General features: G+C 35.4%; 1 protein-coding gene across 1 annotated transcript in view; it reads right to left on the bottom strand.

Annotated features, from left to right (window-relative positions):
• ARHGAP28 (Rho GTPase activating protein 28) overlaps positions 1–5,762 on the bottom strand; it is a 69,528-nt gene extending 63,766 nt beyond the window's left edge. The window contains exon 1 of the mRNA XM_039339166.1: positions 5,369–5,762. Within this exon, the coding sequence (XP_039195100.1) occupies positions 5,369–5,478 (110 nt within the window). The 5' untranslated portion in view covers positions 5,479–5,762. The remainder of the gene's footprint in view (positions 1–5,368) is intronic.
• Between the last annotated feature and the right edge of the window lie 15,385 nt (positions 5,763–21,147).

The raw sequence follows: 21,147 nt of genomic DNA, 5'->3' as shown, positions 1-21,147 counted from the left end.
CCCTGTGGTCTCAGTGGTCCATGGACCACAGGTTGAGAACCACTCCCATAGAGCTAAAAATGCTCGATTTCTTAGCCACATCAAGTTAATATTTTATTTTAGGATCCTATGTTGCTAGTTTTCTTCTGAATCCTGCTAACCTCACAATTTATTCATGGAGCCAAAATAGTATTTTATGAATGATCCAAGAATGCCAAATCCTAATACAAAATGTTTTAGAAGAATCTATAAAGCAGTATAAATAGCAATATAAAGCAGTATAAATATCCTATATTTACTTACAAACAATTTTATGAAGCATATTTTCTATTATTCTTTAATGCATCTCATAAATGCAACATAAAGAACATGAAATCAAACTCTGTATACATTAAAATCTTCCCAGGTTCTAAGATTTGTTGGAGTAGGGAGCTTTTCTGTTTTTATTAGAACTGTGATCAATACATTATGTGGAAGGCAAGAAAGAGCCTTATTACCAATGGCTACTAATTCAAAAAAACTTTTCCCAGAGGGGCCAATATTGGTTTAATCTCATTATAAATGAACACCTGGGCTGAATAACTACAGCTCATTCTTAATTTACCCCTAATTTATACTGGTTTGTGGTATCTTTATTCTGTATTTAAATGGTTTATCATCGCTCATGTTCTGCTTTTACTATTTACTAAAAGTTTGTGTACTTTCAAGGTGATTTGGAAGAAGTGTTTTTGACCTCAAATGAGCACAAATCTCCTGTAGTTCTTTAAAAGCTTTCATGCCAACCTGTAAAAAAAAATCTGCTTGAAGAGGATATGCTGCTTGTATGAAAGTCTGGACAAAAAAAAAAGAATACACTTTAATGAATAGCAGATATGTGTTTTACCTCTCTGAGATCAGATAAACTTCTTTAGGAACAATTTCCAAAGATTATATAGCCATATTATTTACATCTTGTCTAAAATAAGATAGATTATTAATATTTTCATATCATAAACATAAATATATATTAGAAATATTAGAGTAGGGAATGTTATACTGACTTGCTCATTATACAGGATATTCTAGCCTCAGCTATGAAATTGCTTTCTCTTCCTATAGTGAGGTCAGAAGGAACTGTTCAGAAGTTTTTGCATTTGTTGACTAAAGCACAGCTGATATCATTTGTCATTTGCTTAATTTTCAAAAACAGTGGTTCTGAAACGTTCTTGTTTCAAAAAATCATTGTTAAAATTAAGAGGTAAAGTTCAACTTTGAAAGCTGAAATCTGGCTAACTTGATCCAGATTACTGTCTGCAAATGAACCAAGAAATGAGCAATCATAGAAACCATAAATAAGGAAAAGAGTAAGAGAATTAATATGACAGTATTTATTTAAAAAAGATTCAGAAAACATTCATGCATCTAGACTTTTGAAGTCTAACACCACCAGTTCATTTGTTTCATGCATTCTGCATTCCACTAGGCCAATGGTGAGGTAATGTAACCTTGCACAGCATGTTTTGGAAACACAGATGGAGTTTCAGACTGCCCATATGGCAATAACTAGCTATTGCAACCAGACAGCTGCAGGAAGTGGGCAACCTCACTAGGACAGCCATTCCAAAGCCCCGTTTCTTTTCTGAATTTTGCAAGAACTCATGAAACGTGTTACTCGTATTTTATCACACATAGAGCCTCTGTTATAACATTTTACTTGCACATGTATTTGTTACAGATTGTATATCAGATTGTAACTCTTTGGGCATATTTCAGAAAGTTGAGAATTCTAGCAAATTTGAATTTGTTTTGGAAAACATGTAAACTGATTCTACTTAACTGGTAGTTTAGGAGCAAAATCATACTTTTAAATTGATCCAGACTGTTCTTCACATAAATAGGAAGGGGTCTCTTTTAGAAAGGTAGGGGGAATCATAGAGGACCGTTCAAATTTAATTTCCTTTCTTTTGCCTGGCTAATAATAATAAAAGTTTCAACAATAAATGCTTCAGAGTATGTTTTGATTACTTGAGATGTGAATTAAATAACAGTAAGCATTGCAAGTGAAAATCAGAATACAAAACAATAAATGTGGCACAGTACATTTAAATTTAAACAAAGGACTGAGTAAATGTCTTAAACTGGCACGAAAATCTAAGGCTCTGTGCCAACCATAACTGAACAAAGAGGAAATTCCACAACTGCAGTGCTTTTACTGAGAATACTCTCTCTAGGGTTGCCTGATGAATGAGATCATTGGGTTTTGATTGGCAGGTGAAAAAGAAAGTGTTCTAATGGATTTTTTCAAACTTGTAGTCCCAAATAGTGTGGAGGACACAAGTTTGGAGAAACTTTGCCTATAGCTTCTCTTTGTATAGTGTTTCTGTTCCTAAACAGAGTCAACAATAAGTAACAAAAGGTTCATGGGAATACTGGTATTCCTCATTTAGCAGCCACAATTGGGACCAATAACTCCATTAATAAGTGAAGCAGTCACTAAATGGGAAAGCATGTGACCATAACTGTGCTTTCCAGTTTGAAACTGACAAGACTAATAAGTTTTATAACTTTTGCTTTTGTTTTCTCCTAATAATTCCCCCAGCCTTTGGAATGCTCACCCTGAGGGTGAGAGTGGGGAAGTTGTTAGGAGGCAAAATAATGTAAAAAACTAATTAGTTTTGTCAGTTTCAAATTGGAAAGCATAGTCACAATCACATGATTTCCCACTTACTGATTTATGAATAATTAATAAGAATTTGTCTTACAAAAGAATAAGCAGGCACCCAATGGGGAATATGCATCAATACCAATGCACTCTGCAAATAGCCTGGTGTAATACCCATTGTGTACCTGCTTATTCCCTTGTAATCCCTTTCTCTACAATCTCTTTGCTTTATGGAGGGGAGAGTTCTACAAGAAAGATTGCCTATAGAATATTTTTTTCTCATCCTTTCATAGACCACAAGTATTGAGGAGGAAGGGATTACAAGAGAGTAAGCAAGCACGTAATGGGAAATACAACAGGCTGTTTACATAGTGTGTTCAGGACTGCCAGCAGCAGCACATTGCTTTTGATGGTCTTTCCCAATTGTGTACTTCCTTGTTTCCATCTCTTGCTTTCCATTTTTGCCACTCCGAGGGGGGAGGGGGAGAAAAACAATAGTTTTAGCACAGGTCATGTATTAAATGCAATGGCAATCATGTGACTGAGGGACACTATAAAGGTTGTAAATGCAGCCATTGATCATAAAGTTATATTTTTCAGTACCATCATAACTTTGAACAGTTGCTGAATGAGGCAGTCAGTAAGTGAGGACTATCTATACTACCTCCTATCAGTTCTAGGTAACACTATTTTTTCTCTTGAGATCCAATTTTGAACTGTTCAAGGAAGATGCAATTTGAAGTCATTATTTGATCAGAGAATTCTCTAGCTTGGTTTTTAGCTAGTCTTCTTCTCTTCCTCCAGCCTATCTCATAGGAACAGAATGAAGATAAAATGAGAGGTTGACCTTACATTACATCATCTTGTGCTCCTCAAAGGACAGACAGAGATATACAAAACAAACAGTAATAGTTTAAATAGTTTACCTTTGGGCTGAGGTGGTGCATTCTTTATATATAAGTGCACTGCAAGGATGATTTCAGTTTATAACCTCAGATATTCAGTACTTCTCTTCTGCAGTTTTTTACACGTGCACACACCATGCACACGTAAAGAACTCCATGGTCAAGGCTGGTACTGCAACTCTTCTTTTTGGCCAACATTAGGGCCTTAGATGTTTAAATGCATTAAGGGTCTCCTACTTACGCCAAAAGTGGAGAGACAAAACTAAACCTGAGCAATACAACATGCTACCATATGATTGATGCAAAACATCTAGAAGATCCAGGTTGTTACTATTTCTTTCCTCTCCAATTCTAGATTGTACAAGCAGCTTATTAAACAAACACACATACATAAGGCAGCTATTATAATGCCAATTCTTAGACTGAAACTTCTATTGCATGCAGTGAGTCTTTAACTATAAAGTAAACAATAGAATTGTGGAATAACAAATATAAAAGTATCTTTTTATGAACATCATTAAATGCCAAAGATAGACAAATCAAAACAAGGGAAAAGAGAATAGGTTTTAAAAAGCTGTTTAAAAAGTCCAGCTGGAAACTACTCTATCCAAATATTGAACCTATCGTGATAAGCAATTTGATAGGCTAGTTTGTCATGCCTATACTGGTCATTGATAAAGTGCTGAGCAAGCAGCATGAGTGAATAGGCTGCATCCCATTAATAAACTAATAAACTTAATACTAGGTCTGAACATATTGCTGTATTGTGCTTCTCTTTCCTTTGGCTTATTCATTTTATATTATTTCTGAAGCAATAAAGTAACTCCACCTTTACCATCTCTTTTTTATAATTATTACAATTTGCAGAGGCTATCCAAACTCAGATTCCCAAGTGGAAGAAAGGTCAGCTTTACTGAGTCTTAAAGTGTTGCTGGTGAAGATATTACCCAAACTATTTCCTTTATCAGCAATTTTATCTGGGACAAATGCTAGGAATGTCTCCAAGATACACACTAATATTGTGAAATTCTTTACCTTGCAGGGGAAGGAAGAAATGAAGTGTGTGAGTGTTTGTGTGTGTGTGTTTGTTGAGAATCCTGTACCCGTTTTAAGTCAATTGGTGGGTTGGTATTCAAATTAGTGGTACCTCCCTTCGGAATGAGCACAACTGAGCATTACAAATTAGATCCAGTGAGATGTATTTATAAAATCAACAGGTGCGCAAATAATAAGACCCCCCCCTCAACTGAACCCTAAGTACATTCTCTGGCCGCTATTCCCATTAGTCTAGTTCTGAAATGATGGGGAGAGGGACTAGCTTTGGTTGATTGAAGGCGAGGGACGCTCCGTCTACCAGCTGATCCCCTCGCCCAGGGAAACTGAGCCTCTTCTCAATAAAGTGAGCATTTCCGCGTCCCTTCCGCTCTCGGTCCCCCCATTACTTTTTAGGTTATCTCGAGGCTAATCTCGGTTAGCAAACAAACTTGATCCACAGCCTCTCCGGTGCCTTGAAACGGTGCCCTTTGGCCATTTGCGCCACCCCCACTTCCCCTCGCCTGGGCACTGCCAGAAGAACCGCGCATTCCTTCAGCTGGACGGGCTCCCTCGGGTCGTGCCTCGGAGCGAGGACGACGCTAAAAGCCGGCGCAACTAACTGCAGCTCCCTTACTGAAAGGCGGCGGCGAGGGGGGGGGGGAATTCCTCCGAAAGGACGACTCAAAACTCCCCTGCAATGGCAGCGCTCGCCAGGCAGCCAGCCGAGGGAGACGCGGTCGCCCAGACCAAAAAAAAAAAAAAAAAAGCGCAGTTGGCCCGGACCAAGCGTTTTTTTCTTCCGCTTTACCTGAGAGGAGACCGGCTTGGGGGACTCTCTGGAGCGAAGCTCGGCAGTCGGGATGGAGTGTAAGAATGGTAGGCTGTCAGCACCACGCTGCCCGAATCCTTTATCTCCATTATCGGAAGCGCATGTCTTCCTCACAGCTTGGCGACCGACAAGTTGTCTACGGGAAGCCTTTGGCTTCTAAGAATCAAAGGACTCTGTCAAGCCAGCCAGGCATGGCCTTGCCCTTTAAGAGCCCGTTCCCTTGTTACGGATTGCCGGGCAGGCGAGTCGAGGCTCTTCCTCTTGCCAGAACATATGAATTAACGTAAGATCCCAAAACGCCGCCCCCTCGCCCGCCTCCCTCAAAGAAAGCCCCGAGTTTCTAAGTAACTAGAAACCAGAAGGAGCCCTGCGTGGCACTGAGATCCAGAAGCCCATGCTCCTCCGTTTACCTTCCCCTGCATTTTGCTGTGCTTTTCTAAAGTTTTCCAAGAAAATGCAAACTCGGGATTTTTCCTCCTTTCATTTGCATAAGTTATGGCTGGAGTATACAGAAAGGGGAAAAAGAAATAAAGGAAAAAATCCACACACATATTATAATATTTATTTTTCAAAAGGTCGTTTTCTAAATAAAGTGTGGATCACGTGGAACAATATTAATCAGTTCCTTTTATTGCATTGATCAAGAGACGGTTCAGAAGCAGAGACCAAAGATATATCAATCCAAGGCTAAATCCAGAGTGGCACTGCTTTTTTGTGATCTTGTTTGTTACAACACATTCCATAGCTTTTCCTGTATTGAAAATTTCAAACATGGCCTATTTGATTTAAAATCATATTCACTTTTTAAAAACCTACATTACTCTTTCCAAAACCAAATCGTATCATTAGGAAACGGAACAGCAGTCATGCTAATATCATATGTGGAAATGTCTCCTACATCATTTTACATCGCCAATTAAATCTCTGAATATTCAGTGAAAAAGCATTAATTCCATTTAGCAACATTGGAAACACACTTTATCCACTGATTCGTTAATATGGGATATTCTAACTCTACCACAATGTTTGCGAATAACCAATTTCCACTTTAGCAATACTCTAATTTTCTATGGAAAGATAATGTAGATTTGGAATTACTCAAACACATTTCAGTGCCAGTAGTAATTATGAATGTTTAGATATTACTAATACATTTGGTCCAAATTGTAAAATGAACAGGTGTTATAATTAAATGCTGTACTATTTTACCATTTTTGCAGTGTCACATGACAATATCTCAAGTGGTTTAAAAACTTGACTAGGAAGTTGATCTAAACTTTAGATCAGTATCAGTACATCATCTAATCAATCAATTGGAAAGTGAAGAAATCTCTGATAATTTCAAACTAGAAACAATCAAAGTATAAATGTAATAAATGAATACAGGCTGAAATTGTGTTTCCATCCACCAACATTTAAATATGCCCAGAACCTTTTATGCTGGAAATATTTTAAAATTCCAAGCGGTTGACCCAGGTTTGATTCTTACCCAACACAGATATCCTTTGTGAGGCATTGTGTTTTAGTGGTTAAGATGCTGGCCTAGAAACTGGGAGCCTGTGAGTTCTTGGCCAGTCACATTCTCTCAGCCCAACCCAACTCACAATTTGTTGTGGGAAAAATAGGAGGCCAGAATATACATACTACTACTGAGTTATATATAGACAGACAGACAGACAGACAGACAGACAGACAGATAGATAGATAGATAGATAGATAGTAAGGTAGGAATACTAATACTAATAATAATATAGTCATTGATAAAATTTCCATTTGTCAGTTACAAAAGGCCATGTTACTTGGATCACACATATATTACACCAATACATTATGGTATCTTAGATTCAGTGAAGAATTTGATGTGTATAAGCAATACCAGCTAAAGAACTAGGAGCTATAATTTCCCCTTTTTTGTGAATATCATAATAACAATGAACATTGTTCCTTGGAATATCTGCAAAAAATATCATTTTGTTGCAAGTAATAGAAAATGAAGAAACTTAAATGCTTGGAGGCTTTAGAATTCAAACAGACAGGCACTTGCCACATAGCATCTCAGACTTAACAATGTTGATACAAAATACAAAAAAAGTCTGGATAGTGGATGCGGCAGTACCTGGAGACAGCAGAACGGGAAAGAAAGAAGTGGAGAAAATCACAAAATACATAGACTTGAAAATAGAAATAGAACAACTTTGATAAAAGAAAGCAAAAATAATACCAACAGTAATAGGCATCTTGGGTGCAATCCCAAAACATCTGAAGCACCACTTGAACATAATGGACCTCAACAAAATCACCAGCTTTCAGTTGCCCAACTTTACTTGGAACAGCTAACATCTTGTAATGAGACCTTTTAACACCATTCAACAACAATATATTCCCTTCTCAAGTCCTTGAAAAGACCTAAGTAAGTGGATAAAAATGCCAAAACCAACCTAAACATCTGGCTGATTGTGTGATCAACCATAATAAAGACTTTGCCATGATATTGGGAGGGGGGGAGAAATATCACATTAGAACTTTTTAAATGGACCTGCAGTGGTTTTTTTGACTTGATAATTTACAGTCCTTAAAGAAATAAAAATTTAAAAATAGGCTGGTTATAAAGCTGAAAATTAGGTAAATTAAAACTTCAATCATTGTATAGTAACTGTAATTTGGATTTTTAAAAATCAAGGTTTCTTTCTAATATTTTAATAATTTGACAGCTTAGTTGCTTCATGATATTAACACTGGAATACCTGCAACTACAGATATTATTCATTTTTATAATATGTGTCTTTTCCCATATTCTCAGTGGGATTTTAACCATTTATAATAACATAAATCAAATGAACTGATATATGTACAAAATGAAAAAGTATCCTTGGTTAATTATTCTGAGTTATATAAGATTTCAAACTCCAAATAAAATCTCATTTGTTACACATTTTTGTAGATACATTAGAATGTATAGAAAGGAGATGAAACATCAATGAACTGAATACTCTGATAATTTGACAAATGATTATGCTATATCAATCTATTTATAATGATATTTTAAAGTAAATGATCAGCATGTAATAATTCCATCTGCTGTTATGATAAAAAGGTCTTCCAGTTACCTGATAAGAGTCAATGGTTCTACTATCCATCTTAATTTAAGAATAACTAAAAGATATCCTTGATGCATTCAATAGAACATCTTGATAGATCAAGAGATAATTTCATTTGTTATAATCTTTCATGAAAGATACAAAACCACCTTTAATTCAATTAATAAAAAGAAAAGGAAATCCATATTTGCGCAAAATGGGCTCCAAAACTTCCCACTGTGCCATATCAATAGCTTTATGATGCAGAAATCTGATGGTAATTTATATGTAGTAATCAATTAATAAGCTGATATTATCCAAGGCTTTTTGCCTTTTGATAAAACTATAAAACACAAAATATTGAATTAGAAATATGTACTCTACATGTCAAAAATTTGACATCAACATTAAACAACTTGGTCAATTGGGAGACAATTACCATTCTTCACTGTTACATAAAGCTTGAAAAAAAAATAAACATGCAATGTTATAGAGACAAAAAAATTGTATGTCATGTATTATTCTACTCCTCATCAGGACTAGAAAGTTTTCTTGTGTTCACAGATTTAATAGTATCTTTACTTCTGGAAAGTATAACTTCATAAACAACTTTATTAGAAAAAAATACAGCCAAAAAGAATTAATGTTTTATTCAGCTGTTGTTGTCAGCATAAAGATAAAACTGATCGTCCTTTTTTTTAAAAAAAAAATATTGATTTATTAAATCAGAACTTCCTTGATTATTATATTTTGTTTTTACTGTTTTAGTTGAAAGGCTAATAATAGAAGTCTTTATTGATTAGCCCTTGGGCCATATCAAAGTGCAAAGTTCCAGCAACAAATCATTACTAAAATTTGATAAAAGCAATTTAGAATTTGATAAAATACAATTTAAAATGGAATTAGAATAAAATACGACTTAAAATGAAATTTGAATAAAATACAGTCTAAAATGAAATTAAAATAGAGTACAATAATTTAAGATAGGCTAATAATTTGTCAGGTCTTTCTCTTCATTTTCAATATTTTCATTTTTTATGATTCCATTAACATTCTGTACCAAGTACACAGAGGAAATTAAATTTGAAATCTTCAAGGAATTAGTTACAGTGTTATGGAAACAATTAATGTTAATTTTCTAAGGCTTTTAAGGCTTCTTCTTTCTGTTGCTTACATTCATGTAGTTCTTAGTCACAGTTTGTGTATTTACAAATCTCTATAGGCTTAATCTGAAAGGGATGTTATATTAATTTATTTATCTAATAAAGTTCTGTTTCTTATATGCAGTGTTTGATCTGTTCATTCTGGAGAGCTGACATCATCACCATGATCTGGTTTGCTAAAGCAGGAAATAAACATTAACCAATGAATGCTGGACGCTCAGGGAAAACTCTAAACAGAAACAGTAATTTATATACAGCACTGTGGTGCTAGAAAAAACAGATGAAGAAGGTGGTGCATATTCACCAAATGCTGCAAGAAAAAAAATAACAGCGGAATGGGAATTTGCAGACAGCAGCAAAAGTGAAATGGCACATTGTTAAAGTGGGTTTCACTCTTCTTTTCATTCTTTAGTAATGTACTTCATTGCAATTACTTACACTGCTGCACACTTGTAACCATTAACATTCCAGGGCAACTATTTCTGTGTTTTTCCATACCGCAAAATATTTGGCTTCTACAGGATCGAAACCATAGGGGAAAAAACCACCCCATCATATTATAAATCAGATTTCTAAACAAAAAGAAATTATGGGAATGCATGATAAAGCACAAAGTTCAACTCAAAACACAAAGCTAGAAAAATGTAGAATGCAGAAAACAATTTAAAAAATCAGGATGAATGGATATACCACCCTCACAGGCACTTCAGTTAAATATTTAATGAATTTAGAGCCAAGCTATAATCTGTTAGTTGATATAGGAAAATTGTTGATTTCTGTCTTTGAATTGACTTTTCAAGAATAGTCAACCAAGTGGAAGCTGTATTGGTTGAAATGTTCAGTGTTAGCATTATAAAAATCATCAGTATTAAACTAGGCCTAGAATGTAAAACTTCCATTGACTTAAGAGCCACATCAAGTTGGAGTAGCATGTCAAGGTCAACATTTCAAAAATGGAGCTGGCAAAGCTTGAGGCTTTTTTGAAAAGATAGGTTCAGGAATTTAAAAAGCATCTGCAATGTCAACAGCATCAATTTTGTCCTTCAACAGCACCCACCGACCCCCCCTCCAGATTTTTGACCAGTGCATATTTTTATGATATATCGAGCTCTTTTGTAATGTAACCTTCAAAGTTACAATGGCATGACCATTTTTCACACTTACAACCGTTGCAGCATCTCCATGGTCATTTGATCAGATGCTTGGCAACTGACTCATACTTATGGTGGTTGCAGTGTCCCAGGGTCATGTGATCACCTTTTCTGACCTTATGACAAGCAAAGTAAATGGGGAAGCCACATTCACTTAACAACCGTGTTACTAACTTAACATCTGCAGTGATTCACTTAACAACTGTGGCAAGCGGGGTTGTAAAATGGGCAAAATTCACTTAACAAATGTCTCACATAGCAACATAAATTTTGGGATCAATTGTGGTCATAAGCTTAGAACCACTTGTACTGCAGTCTTTTATCAAATAAGGGTATCAGGAGAGCTGCTTTCAGTTGGTTCCAATCACTTATATCAGAAGAGTAATAACATAGAAAATGTAGTGTAACAAATGGATGGCAAATTAGAATCCTCACATTATCATGAAATAAAATGTATATTAATATTTAGGAGCACTAATATTGTTCAACATTTCCAATGAAGTGCAAACAGATTATACTTTTGTTTTACAGACACTCTGCGCATATCCTTTATTATATAGACCCTAATTAAATATGAAGGAGAAGCATATAAAATTCTGATTTTATTCCATGTATTCATTCTTACACAATTGAAAGATATGTAAAAAGTGTTCTATTAATAATGTTTCTGTTGACACAGAATCTATAAATAAAAGATATTCTTGCATCTGAAGAATTTGATATTTCTATATTATGAAAATAGACATTCTGATCACATTGCTCTCAACTGACATAATTCTTTTTTTAAAAAAAAAACAGAAATAGTTACAGACATTGAATGTCTTAGTAAACCTATATTTTGTGTGGGTACAAATGTGATACTAGTTTTAATTTAAACTGACCCCAATAGAAATTAATACACAAATAATTCCTCTCCATTGCTTGAGGGATTGAATATGAATATATTGGTTCTTATCCAATATACTGGAATTTTGTACATATAACTTTTCCTAACTATTCAATGACAATTAAAAAAATAATGACGTTATTGATCTGAAGTAATATTAGATGATATATAAAAATAAAAATGGGATCATAATTGTTTTAAACCAATAATGCGGTTCGTTTAATTTTTTTAGCATGATTTTCGAACCCAGACATGATGTATTTTTAATCTATTATTTTAAATTCTATTGATTCAACCCTATAAGAAATTAAACTATATATACCACTCATCTAAGTATGGTTTGATGCAAAGTAGAACTTGGCCTGAAAGCCAGTTGGTGTAGTGATTAAAGTACTGAGCTAGAAATCAGGAGATCGGGAGTTCTAGTCCTGCCTTAGACCTTGGGCCAGGTACTCTCTCTCAGTCTAGGAAGGAGACAATGGCAAACCACTTCTGAAAATCCTTGCCAAGAAAGCTGCAGGGACTAATCCGGTAATCAACACAGGATATCATTAAAACATGCCTTTTATTTACATATTTAACAGTTATGAAGGGATGCCTTGATTTGGCTACAATCAAGCTACCGCTTACAGACAGTGCTCTACTTACACAAGGATTACAAAGAGAAGCTGTTGGTAAGTCTATTTTGTTTATAAGTCCAAACAAGCATTTAAAAAAGATCCAAGCGGTAGTCTGAAGAAAGCAGGAAAGGATTAGCCTTCTCCCAACTGAGGATAAGTCAATAAATACTCATAGCATATAACTCTGTAGGTTTTGTTTATCATCAATGAAAGTTTGTAACTCAAAAGTTTGTAAGTAGGATAACATCCATATTAATAAGTCACTCATGAAGTAGCATTTGGCCAACAGAGTCCATTATGATTACTTTCCCCTACAAATATTGAAAAACAATATCATTTTCTGGTTTTCTCTCAGTTAAAGATTTAGTTTGAAATAGAAAAAGCTCCTAAATTGATATAGAGTCTTACTAGAATTACTTCTCTGGATTTGACAGTTAAAGTATAACAAAGACAAACTAAACATAGATTTTAATTTAGTGTCAGGATATGGGCTTCTGAAATTATGGCTCAGTTTTGTGATGAGGAACTTAATGTTTGTAACATTCAATTTTGGAGAAGTAAGATGTGCATGTTTCTTTTGTTTAAAAAATTGTGAACTTTTTAGGAAGCTTTCAAACTGGTTATCATACTCATGGAAATAAAAACAGTTCTTTTAAAATGATTAGGGAACAGGCAGAAATGTTTAAGATCAGAGACAGGAAGAGACCTCAGTCAATTTGTCTGTTGAGAGTAGCATTTTAAAACGTTAAATCATCCTAAGTCTAATTTACTTTATCCTTACTTTGGATTTTGCTTCAGTTTTACTAAATGGATTTACTAAGACATGCACAAGATTTCACTATTTAATGCTGTCTGAGAACTTTAAAAAAAATTGATGATAGCAGAATTGTACTGAGTCATTAGACTTTCTCAGGATGACGTCTAACGATCGTAACTTAGGGCAAGATAGACTTGGGACATCTGCAGAAAATGAGAACTTGGCCATACAACCAGGACTTTTCCATAATCAGGAGGTTTAGCATTGAGTAAACTGGATTGGAAAAAGTCACAGCATGGATAACTTGGCCTCTCCCAGAAAAGAAATTAAACATAAAGCTTTCTTGGTTCCCCTTTACCTCACATGAATGATTTATGCATTACCAAACCTAAAGAAAATCACAGTCCAACTATACTCCAACAGACCCATCATTTGCCTTTTCTTGTTATATAGCTCCAGTATACCTTTGATTGATTGATTCCCAAAATCTCCTTATTTATAGAATGTTGCTTTCAATATAGTAAAGAGTTCAAGAAATATGTTCTTTACTGCCCATATCTATGGCTGCCACTGCTGAAAATAATCCATAATATTTTTCCCTGGATGACAAGGAATTTATATGGTAGGAGTATTTATCCTCAAGAAGGTCAGGATCATTTTATTAATCTGTATCATAAAATGATCGCTCTATATATTCAAAGGTATTATAATATTCTGGTATGACTATTCCTGTATGACATTATCTTTATGATGGAGATAAAGATAAAAAGTCAGAAGTTATTATGTAAAATTAAGGTTCTATTTAAATAAGTACACTTTTAATATTTTATTTTAAAGAACTATCGACTATATTTATTTTGAATATCCTATTTATTTTTGGCTTTTTGTCAGAGAAACAAAGGAATGTATTATTGGAGATATTCTATGCTTGAAGTCACATTAGTTAACTAAATAAATTCAAATGCTAAAGTTTTTTTTAGCAATCAATTACAAAGTATTAAATCAATAATTACTGGCAGTTCTTTAAAAAACAAAACCACTAAACAATAAGTTTCTTTTTTTCAATTTTACACCTCACTCTTTTTCTTTTGTTCATGATTTTTACATGAATAATATATTCCACTCTTGTATTTAGTTTTATAGGAAAATATTTATTTTACTGTCCATCTTCTTTATTTACTCCAGACTAGATCAAAAGCCACTTCAATTATATTCCTATTTCTAACCTTTTTATTTATTTATTAGAAGTGTACTACCTGAGTTTTGCCTCAATAAACATTTCTTCCGCTCAAATTTCTGAAGTCTCTTTCTTCAAAAACGGAGTTCAGTTTCAGTTTCTTTTTGTTGTTATTGTTAATTGCAAAGTCGTGTCCGACCCATCGCGACCCCATGGACAACGTTCCTCCAGGTCTTCCTGTCCTCTGCCATTTTCTGGAGTCCATTTAAGTTCACGCCTACTGCTTCAGTGACTCCATCCAGCCATCTCATTCTCTGTCGTCCCTTCTTCTATTGCCCTCAATCTTTCCCAGCATTAGGCCCTTCTCTAGTGAGTCCTTCCTTCTCATTAGGTGGCCAAAGTATTTGAGTTTCAACTTCAGGATCTGGCCTTCTAAAGAGCAGTCGGGGTTGATCTCTTCTAGGACTGACCGGTTTGAACGCCTTGTAGTCCAAGGGACTCGCAGGAGTCTTCTCCAGCATCATAGTTCAAAGGCCTCAATTTTTTGGCGCTCAGCCTTTCTTATTGTCCATCTTTCACAGCCATACATTGCAACTGGGAAAACCATGGCCTGGACTATACGCACTTTTGTTGGCAGGGTGATGTCTCTGCTTTTTAGTATGCTGTCTAGATTTGCCATAGCTTTCCTCCCCAGGAGCAAGCGTCTTTTAGTTTCTTGGCTGAAGTCCCCATCTGAGGTGATCTCTGAGCCCAGAAAAATAAAATCTGTCACTACCTCCATTTTTTCCCCATCTATTTGCCAGGAATTGAGAGGGCCGGATGCCATGATTTTGGTTTTCTTAATGTTGAGTTTCAAGCCAACTTTTGCACTCTCCTTCTTCACCCGCATCAAGAGGCTCTTTAGTCCTCTTCACTTTCTGCCATTAGAGTGGTATCATCTGCATATCTTAGGTTGTTGATATTTCTCCCGGCAATCTTAATTCCAACTTTTGATTCATCTAGCCCTGCTTTTCTCATGATGTGCTCTGCATATAAGTTAAATAGGCAGGGCAACAGTATACAGCCTTGCCGGACTCCTTTTCCAATTTTGAACCAATCAGTGGTTCCGTGTCCAGTTCTCACTGTTGCTTCTTGACCCGCATATAGGTTTCTCAAGAGACAAATAAGATGGTCTGGTACCCCATCTCTTTAAGAACTTGCCACAATTTGTTGTGATCCACACAATCAAAGGCTTTAGCATAGTCAATGAAGCAGAAGTAGATGTTTTTCTGGAACTCCCTAGCTTTCTCCATGATCCAGCGTATGTTGGCAATTTGATCTCTAGTTCCTCTGCCTCTTCGAAATCCTGCCTGTACTTCTGGTAGTTCTCGATCCACATACTGCTGGAGTCTAGCTTGTAGGATTTTAAGCATAACTTTACTAGCATGTGAAATGAGTGCAATGGTGCGATAGTTTGAACATTCTTTGGCATTGCCTTTCTTTGGAATTGGAATGTAAACTGACCTTTTCCAATCCTGTGGCCACTGTTGAGTTTTCCAAATTTGCTGGCAAATTGAGTGTAGCACTTTTACTGCATCTTCTTTTAAGATTTTGAATAGCTCAGCTGGAATACTGTCACCTCCACTAGCTTTGTTGTTGCTCAGATTTTCTAAGGCCCATTTCACTTCACATTCTAGGATGTCTGGTTCGAGGTCAGTGACCATCTCATTGTGGTTATCTGGGATGTTAAGCTCATTCTTGTATAGTTCTTCTGTGTAGTTTTGCCATCTCTTCTTAATTTCTTCTGCCTCTGTTAGGTCTCTGCCATTTTGGTCCTTTATCATGCCCATCTTTGCATGAAACGTTCCCTTCATATCTCCAATTTTCTTGAAGAGATCTCTGGTCCTCCCTATTCTGTTGTTTTCTTCTATTTCTTTGCACTGTTCATTTAAGAAGGTATTCTTATCTCTTCTAGCTATTCTCTGGAATTCTGCATTCAATTGGGTGTATCTTTCTCTTTCTCCTTTGCCTTTCACTTCCCTTCTTTCCTCAGCTATTTGCAAAGCTTCCTCAGACAGCCATTTTGCTTTCTTGCATTTCTTTTTCTTTGGGATGGTTTTAGTTGCTACCTCTTGTACAATATTGCGAACTTCCATCCATAGTTCTTCAGGCACTCTGTCTATCAGATCTAATTCCTTAAATCTATTTGTCACCTCTATTGTATATTCATCAGGAATATGATTTAGTTCATACCTGAGTGGCCTAGTGCTTTTCCCTACTTTTTTCAATTTAAGCCTAAATTTTGCAACGAGAAGCTCATGATCTGAGCCACAGTCAGCTCCTGGTCTTGTTTTTACTGACTGTATAGAGCTTCTCCATCTTTGGCTGCAGAGCACATAGTCAATCTGATTTCTATGTTGACTGTCTGGTGATGTCCTTGTGTAGAGCCGTCTCTTGGGTTGTTGGAAAAGAGTGTTTGTTATGACCATCGTATTCTCTTGACAAAATTCTATCAGCCTGTGCCCTTCTTCATTTTGTACTCCAAGGCCAAACTTGCCTGTTATTCCGGTTATCTTTTGGCTTCCTACCTTAGCATTCCAATCCCCCATGATGATAAGGACATCATTTTTTGGTGTTAATTCTATAAGGTGCTATAGGGCTTCATAGAACCGGTCAATTTCATCCTCTTCAGCACCAGTGGTTGGGGCATAGATTTGGACTATTGTGATATTGAATGGTTTGCCTTGGATTCGAATTGAGATCATTCTGTCATTTTGGGGATTGTATCCCAGTATTGCTTTTCCTATTCTTTTATTGACTATGAAGGCTATTCCATTTCTTCTGAGGGATTCTTGCCCACAGTAGTATACCTGATGGTCATCTGAGTTAAATTCACCCATTCCTGTCCATTTTAGTTCGCTGATTCCTAAGATATCGATGTTCAGTCTTGTCATCTCTTTTTTGACTACGTCTAGCTTGCCTTGATTCATGGATCTTACATTCCAGGTTCCTATGGAGAAAAAATCTTTACAGCATCGGACTTTCCTTTCACCACCAGATATATCCACAGCTGAGCGTCCTTTCGGCTTTGGCCCAGTCGCTTCATTCTTCCTGGCGCTACTAGTACTAGCCCTCTGCTCTTCCCCAGTAGCATATTGGACACCTTCCGACCTGAGGGGCTCATCTTCCAGCATCATATCTTTTTTCCTTTTAGTACTGTCCATGGGGTTTTCATGGCAAAGATACTGGAGTGGTTTGCCATTTCCTTCTCCAGTGGATCACATTTTGTCAGAACTCTCTGCTATGACCTGTCTGTCTTGGGTGGCCCTGCACAGCATAGCTTATAGCTTCATTGAGTTACACAAGCCCCGTTGCCACGACAAGGCAGTAATCCATAAAGGGGCAGTTTCTTTTAGCTGCCTATAAATGAATGAGTTTCTCAAATTAATCACTGGTTATTCCTTTTCAAAGTCTACCTGCTTAATAGTTTCTTCATTTGTACACCTGTCCAAAGTAAAATGGGACATGAACATATAACAGATATATTAGCCTGGACACTTGCTCCCTTTTATTGCTTTTATGTCTACTATTTAACTATATAAACTCTTTATGAAAAGAGTTTTATGGCCTACCAAGTAGCTGCTAACTTTTAAATTCTGAATTATTTTCTAGAGCCTGCCATTCTCACAGTATGTTTCCATAACAGTTATAGTCTATTTTACAATTTGTATAAAAATGGAAGAGCAGAATTCTTTAATTTTGGAATAAGTAATAGGGCTGGCTTGATACCTATCACATATTGTAACTCACCCTCAGCAATGCTGATGCCATATTACTAATCCTGTCCCCTTGATTTTATCCACCACATGGGGACTGGTGCTTCAAAATTAAAGAAGTCCTCTGAAGTGGCTATTTCTTAGGAATTTGAGCTTGAAAGTGCCTATAGTGAGAATCACCTTCCTACATTGGTTCTTGGAGAACTAGTCCTGTGCACTTCCCTTTGAGAAAAAAAAAAAATCAAGAGAAATGCCAGCCAGGCAATGCTAAGAGGTGCACCACCTAGGGACCATTTGTAATCACTGCCTACTGTAAACAAGCAAAAAGAGTTATTGTACATATTTTTTTTTCTATTAGAAAAAAACAGACATGGTATGGAGGTTGGGGATGTGGATAAAGAATCTGAAAAGTTATTAGTAGATATTCCTCAGGCTACTGTATAGTTAACTGTGGCAGACACAGATCTTCTCAGTCAGTTATAATTCAGTAAGTGCCTTGGCCTGAGCTGCTGTCACTTGTTCAACATATCATAGTTTTAAAATCTTGATTAAATGGAAGAGGTAAGTTCAGCCATTATGATTTATATAAGGAAGGTTATCATTATTTCAACCATAGAGGCTAGAATTGAAACAACACTGCTTGAAGTAATTTACGAAACAAAAAGCATTTGTATGTTTGGAAAAGTCAAAATTTAAAATCTCAAAAATTCACCCATTCCATTAAAAAAAAGTAAAATGTAATTTTGAGTCATGAAAATACATTGTCAAATAAAATCATCCATGCTTCAGTGCAGTAGAATGAAATAGATTCTCAAGTACTTTAGAGTACAATTTCTGCTTGAATTGAGGTATATAGTAAATGATAAGCACTGAAATGGGTTATAGAGGAGACAGAACAAAAGTAATATTAAATTATAACCATTCATTCTGTTAATTCTATGATTAAAGCAAACAGGTTTTTGTAGAAAGACATACTTCTATAATTGCCCCAAAACAAAGCTGACTTTAACTTAAAAAGAGAGATTTTTTTATATCAGATACATTTGAATTTATATAGCAGTTATTGTTTAAGGCATATAATTCTTTAAAAGTGCAAGTTCCTATAGAAGTAAAGAATCATTTCTAACATCTCTTATTTATGTTAAGTTTTATCCATTAATGAGGCAAACATTTTGTCCTAGATAAAAAAATACATGACTCAGAATACGTACTATGTAAAAGCAAAATAGATGCATTGTTATCTTTGATAGATTGCTTAGACAATGAAGAGGAATAAGAACGATTGATATTTGGCTAGTAAAGTTCAGTATTTTTGTCTAAAATAATCTATACTACTTAATACAGGTCAGCACAATTAGAACATGACTGTATGTTGTTTTCAAATTAGTCCTTTTTCTCCAGAATTACCGTCTCCTACTTTTTAGAGTTTGCAAAAGGTTAAGGCAAATGATTTTATTTCACTATTTTCTGTGTTCTTCTAATGCTATCAGACTTGTGAAAATAGGATAGCATGTCCAGTTATACCCTAGACACTACTGTATCATATTTCATATTTGCAATTCTACTCCTTTCATTTTCTTTCCTTCAGTAAGCCTAGGGGCCACAGTTAACTTCCACCAAAGGAGCATATAATACAAAGAACACTTCTAGTATCAGAAGCAATTAGTTATAGTCTATTTTCCTGCTTTCCACAAATGCAGTGGCATATTTAAAATTTAGCGTGTCTAATTTAGCCAGATTAAGTTGTCTAGATGTTGGGAGAAGTATCACTGAAGGTTAAATCAAATATTAAAAAATAAGAAATTGTAAATAAAAATATGATACTATGCAGCACATAATCATCAGCTGATAGAAAGCTTCAGAAGGCTTCATGTCTGATTACAGAAAGTGCAAAACATGTATTATAAATGTTTTGTAATATTTATACCACCCACACTTTCCAAATTTCTAATTTTTTTTCTTTTTCTGTTCCTAAATAAAATAAATATTAACTGAAATAATATAAATAAATATTCCATCCCTTCTTAAATAAAATAAATACTAACTGAAATATAAGTAGAATATTGCTTGCTTCTTGGGAATACTATTTTTGGGAACATCCCAGAGAAATTCCTAATCTTAGAAATAATATGACCTAGTGATGGCACAATAAGATAGATTCCCCTATCTACTCGGAACATGTTAGCGAAGAGTTGTGCCTTCGTATAAAGAAAGCGACATAGAGAAAGAGGCAAGAAGAATGAAAGACAGGAGGGATGCCTAGATTAGTCTTGTCAAAGTTGACAGTGCCCAGCATCTGTTTGGCATCATCCATGACTGCCAAGACATTGTTAGTCAGCATCAAATCATATATATCAAAATCTAGCACTGTAAACTACATGCCTAACAATCCTGTCAAATAATGTTTCCCATTCCTAGTTCTAGTCCCACAGATGACAGACCTATAGAAATTCTTGTTAAACCCAGAGCCAAGTGTCGTATAGAGGAGACATGAGATTATTCTCCATTTATATTTAAAAAAAAAATAAAAGGAGGAAAAGGAGACAGATAAGCCTGGAATTTGCATTTGGCACATTTCATAATAGATGATCTAATTTATTAGCTGTGTTTCTGAGAAATAATATCAGTGGCATGGCTCCAGTTCCTCTTCCTCCCCGGAGAACAAATTGTTAAAAGCAGAGATTTCTGGTGAAGCTAAAATACTGAATTTAGATGGCCCAAATTCCATCTTCATGAATTTAATTCTTACTTGAGGAAAATATACTGCAACTTTAGAAGTGAAGGATAGCATATCAGGAATAACTCAGACCCAGGATTTGCTAATCATTTTATTATAAGTAGTCACTTGCCTGAGTTAATAAAACAGATGTCCAGCATTCACTGCCTTCTCTATCATATCATAGTATTCTTAAGTCTACGAGCTGGAATATTTATTATAAGAGGCATCTGTTCTATGAGCAGTTGCTCACACATCTGCCATATCATGTAGAATAAGGCATAACTGTAGTCTTGCACTGTTTGCTAAGGAAAAAAAAACTAATTAGAACTGCTGGTATTCAGAGCATATTTCATATGCAAAAGTGCCTACTCAGAGTTTGTTTTAATAATATATAATTATTAATTATATATTTAATAATATATAATTTCTTTCACTGGTTCTGGTAGCTGTTGT

Source organism: Crotalus tigris, unplaced genomic scaffold (assembly GCF_016545835.1).
Source record: "Crotalus tigris isolate CLP2741 ecotype Arizona unplaced genomic scaffold, ASM1654583v1 scf7180000017731.4096049, whole genome shotgun sequence".
NCBI lineage: Eukaryota > Metazoa > Chordata > Lepidosauria > Squamata > Viperidae > Crotalus > Crotalus tigris.
This window is presented reverse-complemented; position numbering and strand designations above follow the sequence as displayed.